The sequence below is a fragment of the Rutidosis leptorrhynchoides genome, chromosome 3, assembly GCF_046630445.1.
Source record: "Rutidosis leptorrhynchoides isolate AG116_Rl617_1_P2 chromosome 3, CSIRO_AGI_Rlap_v1, whole genome shotgun sequence".
Taxonomy (NCBI): Eukaryota; Viridiplantae; Streptophyta; class Magnoliopsida; order Asterales; family Asteraceae; genus Rutidosis; species Rutidosis leptorrhynchoides.
This window is the reverse complement of record NC_092335.1, coordinates 86,912,072-86,916,319: the sequence shown is the minus strand read 5'-3', so window position 1 is coordinate 86,916,319 and position 4,248 is coordinate 86,912,072. Positions and strand designations below refer to the sequence as shown.

The 4,248-nt window shown below is 36.9% G+C and overlaps 1 protein-coding gene across 1 annotated transcript; it reads left to right on the top strand.

The window, feature by feature from the left end:
* Positions 1-234: 234 nt before the first annotated feature.
* LOC139896448 (probable amino-acid acetyltransferase NAGS2, chloroplastic) lies at positions 235-4,248 on the top strand. Its single transcript, XM_071879092.1, has 10 exons — positions 235-686; positions 777-864; positions 964-1,169; positions 1,273-1,424; positions 2,251-2,644; positions 3,061-3,158; positions 3,238-3,349; positions 3,434-3,593; positions 3,718-3,790; positions 3,988-4,248. Exons 1-10 carry the CDS (start codon positions 324-326, stop codon positions 4,136-4,138), a joined length of 1,797 nt encoding a protein of 598 aa, XP_071735193.1. The 5' UTR covers positions 235-323; the 3' UTR covers positions 4,139-4,248.

The window sequence follows — 4,248 nt, the reverse complement described above, 5'->3', positions numbered from 1 at the left end:
AGTATTTATTTATTAATTAGAACTTTAATTATAAATAAAAATCTTAATAGTACTACTATAAATATAAATTAAGATTAAATAAACGTATTTACGTAGCCGTCCCAAGTATTGAATTAATAATTAATAATTAATTAATTAAATTGTAATAGAAAAAATTCAATTGCCACGTGGAATTGAATTATATTCTTTGTTGCGTTGACCATTGAATTTTTAACCTAAAACGTGACGGCCCGTTGGGGTCTCACAACAAAGATAGCAAAATATCGTTACTTGAGCACCGCTCCGTCACCGACTCAGGCAGCCGCGACTTATTCAAATCAAGTATGGCCGTTACATACTCAGCTTCATGTACTAATTATCTCCAAACCCTACGCCCTCAATTCGTTAATCTCCTTACCAAACCGGCCCGATGCTTCATGACCGGTTCAACAAGGACGCCGATGTTCAATTCAATTGTTAATTTTAGAAGAAATAAGTTATCGTCGAGTAGCACGTGTAACGTTTTAGGAGAGTACGAGAGTGAAGGTGCTGGTGAAGAAGCTAACATTAATGCTATCAAAGATGAACTTTTTGTGACGTTTTTTAGAGAAGCGTGGCCTTATTTCACTGCTCATCGAGGCAGTACTTTTGTTGTTCTGCTTTCTGCTGAAGTTCTAGATAGTTCTCTGTTAGATCCTATTTTAATGGCAAGTGTTTAGTTTGAATTTGAATTTTAACATCTGATTGTGTTAATTGGAGCATATTAGTTTATAATTTAATTGGAGGTGTGTATGCAGGATATATCGCTTCTTCATGGTTTGGGGATAAAGTTTGTTCTTGTTCCAGGGACACATGTTCAGATTGATCAGCTATTAGCTGATAAAGGTGATTTATTACTTTACTCGGTGTATATGATTATGTATATAGATGTAGTTGATTGTGTTGCATTGTTGTTCATGAATTGTGAATTGTTATGTATAACAGGGCGTGAACCGAAATATGTTGGAAGGTACAGAATTACAGATTCGGATTCTCTTAAAGCGGCGATGGATTCAGCTGGGCGAATTCGTTTGATGATCGAGGCAAAGCTGTCGCCAGGACCATCGTTATGCAGCATTAGGCGTCATGGCGAGAATAGGCGGTGGCATGACAGCGTTAGTGTTGCAAGTGGGAACTTTCTTGCAGCAAAGGTATTTTTTTTATCTGTTTTTGTTTTCATTTCGTGCGGTAGTTGAAGATGTTGAAGCAATATTGGTGAGTTGAATTATGATTTTTTTTTTTTTTATTTTACAGAAAAGAGGAGTTGTGGAAGGGATCGATTATGGAGCGACGGGTGAAGTAAAGAAAGTGGATGTTCATCGGATACGTGAGAGGCTGGATAATGATTCGATTGTCATCTTGAGCAACATTGGATACTCTAGCTCCGGAGGTGTACTAAATTGCAAGTATGCTATATAGTCTATTGATAGGTACCTTTTAGTTACTGGTTGCCATGATCTAACTGAATCTAATATGACAAATCTATAGCCACTTCATCCAAGTTCTTCTCACTCTCTGGGTTGTTACTCATTACTTCATTTACGTATGAATGCATCGACTCTGGTTTTGTTTTATCTCAAAGAAGATCAAAGATTAAAATTGGTTGTAAGTGGGCTGGGTTAAATGGGTCAAACAAATCAAACTGGTTGAAAGTCACCTACAGATCATTACTAATGAATACAACCCAGTGCATCGTTTTATTCTGTGATTTAGTTTTTATTGTAATTATGTTTTTTTGTCATCATATTGCATTACTCAATTCAAAAAAGTACATCAATGGGCGGTATTTGCTGGACAAGTAAACGCAGAACCAGAGCGCTTGACCCATACTATAAACGAATTGCCCATATAGTGATATAGACATCCATTTTCACATCTTCCACGGTCTTGTCTCAGGTTTTCTTGGAATGTTGATTAAGACATTCATCTTTAATTTGTGACATTTATTTAAGCCACGATAGCAACTACAATATGTATTTTACAATTCTACTTATTAAACAAAGTGTATATGTGTGTGTGCGCGCACACGTGTTATTCATCAAAATATTCTATTATAGGAGCTCATATTGAGACTTGCTAAATTCATGGTGCAAATCATGTGAAACACATATATGATCCAGCATGCTTTCTTCACCCAACATGTGTGAACAACTGAACATTAATGTAGTTGTAGATATCTGTAGTTCTGTACAGATGTTAAAGTTACTAATGCTCATTCTGCAAACAATGCAGCACATATGAAGTTGCCACTGCTTGTGCTTTGGCTCTTGGAGCAGAGAAACTTATCTGCGTTATCGACGGTCCCATTTTGGATGAATGGGGACGTTTGATTAGATTTTTGACTCTTGAAGATGCAGACATGTTAATACGCAGACGAGCCAAACAAAGTGAGATTGCTGCTAATTATGTAAAAGCCATCGGCAAGGAAGAATCGAGTTCTATTCCCCCGTTAAACAGAATGGCATCAAGTGACAGGTACACTGCAACATTTCAAAACGGTGTCGGTTTTGATAACGGTAACGGTTTGTGGTCAAGTGAACAAGGGTTTGCTATTGGTGGTCAAGAAAGGCTTAGTAGATCGAATGGTTACTTATCCGAATTGGCCGCTGCCGCTTTCGTGTGCAGAGTAAGTCATTTTAGTAAGACAATATTGCACAGATAGTCCCTGTGGTTCGTACCAAATTGCTAAGGTAGTCAAAAAAGAATTTTCTGATGACGATAGTTCACGTGGTTTGCACATATTCCACAGATAGTCCAAATTATTAACATCGTTAAATTTTCCGTTAAAAATTGACGACCACCCACATGCCTGGCACACGTCAGTTTTTAATGGAAAAGTTAACGAAGTTAGTGATTTGGACTGTCCGTGAATGTGTGCAAACCACGGGGACTATCTGCAGCAAAAAAAATCTCTTTTTACTATCCTAATTTGTTACAAACCACAGGGACTATCCGTGTAATTTTGTCTTTTAGTATTGATGATGAAAAAAGCGCGTGTAAATTACTTTTATTTTTATCAATTGTGTTTTTCTTGTACATTAGGGAGGTGTCCAGAGAGTTCATCTGCTAGATGGGAATATTGCTGGAGTGTTATTAAAAGAACTGTTTCAGAGAGATGGAGTGGGGACTATGGTTGCTAGGTATGCAGTATTATCGTAAAAAAAATCACAAAGTGAATTTATGAAGCATAGTAGTTAAGTATTGTACTGTATTTTGCAGCGATCTTTATGAAGGAACGAGGATGGGGAAGGTGGACGATCTACCCGGAATTAGACAAATTTTTAAACCCTTGGAAGATTCTGGAACTTTGGTCAAGAGGACCGATGAGGAGGTTTGTGTTAATGTTACACTATTCCTGATGATCTTATGTTCTTATTTTATTTATTAAATTAAAATTAATTGTCGATCTTGTCAGTTACTTGCGGCATTGGACTCTTTCATTGTTGTGGAGAGAGAAGGGCAAATTATTGCTTGTGCTGCTCTGTTTCCGTTTTACGAAGATAAGTGTGGGGAGGTTGCTGCTATAGCCGTTTCTCCCGATTGTCGGGGCCAAGGCCAGGGAGATAAATTGCTTGGTATGATCATAAATTTTCTTTGCGTTATATGCAATAGAAATTGGCTAATGTGCTAAAACGGGCAAAATACCTTTCAAAGTTTACATTATAATCTAGTTCTTTTTAACTCCCTTGCAACTTGCAGATTATATCGAGAAGAAAGCTTCTTCCATAGGACTGCAAAGGCTTTTTTTGCTAACGACCCGAACAGCAGATTGGTAAGTTTCTATGTGTACATCTTGTCTCACAAATGTTTATTTTAATGTAAGCAAAATCATAAAATCGTCCAATTTGAAATTTGATGAACATTGACTGATGAACATGTATAGGAGAGACTGGATGATCAAAAGTTATTTGATGGCAGGAAACAAATAGGTAAAAATGAGCTAATAATTAACGTTACCATAATTGACAGGTTTGTAAGACGTGGTTTCTCGGAGTGTTCGATTGACTACATACCAGTAGAAAGGAGGAAGAGGATAAATCTGTCTCGCGGATCCAAGTATTACATGAAACAACTGCTACCAGACACTAGTGGAATCCGTGTTAATAGTATGTTTGTTTGAGTGTCTTTATGATGTGAATTATAACCGTTGAGTTGTTAATAGCCAAGGCTTCTAAGATATTTATTTATCTTTATAATAATAAGATAACCCTCGTGAGTTTGTATGTGTTA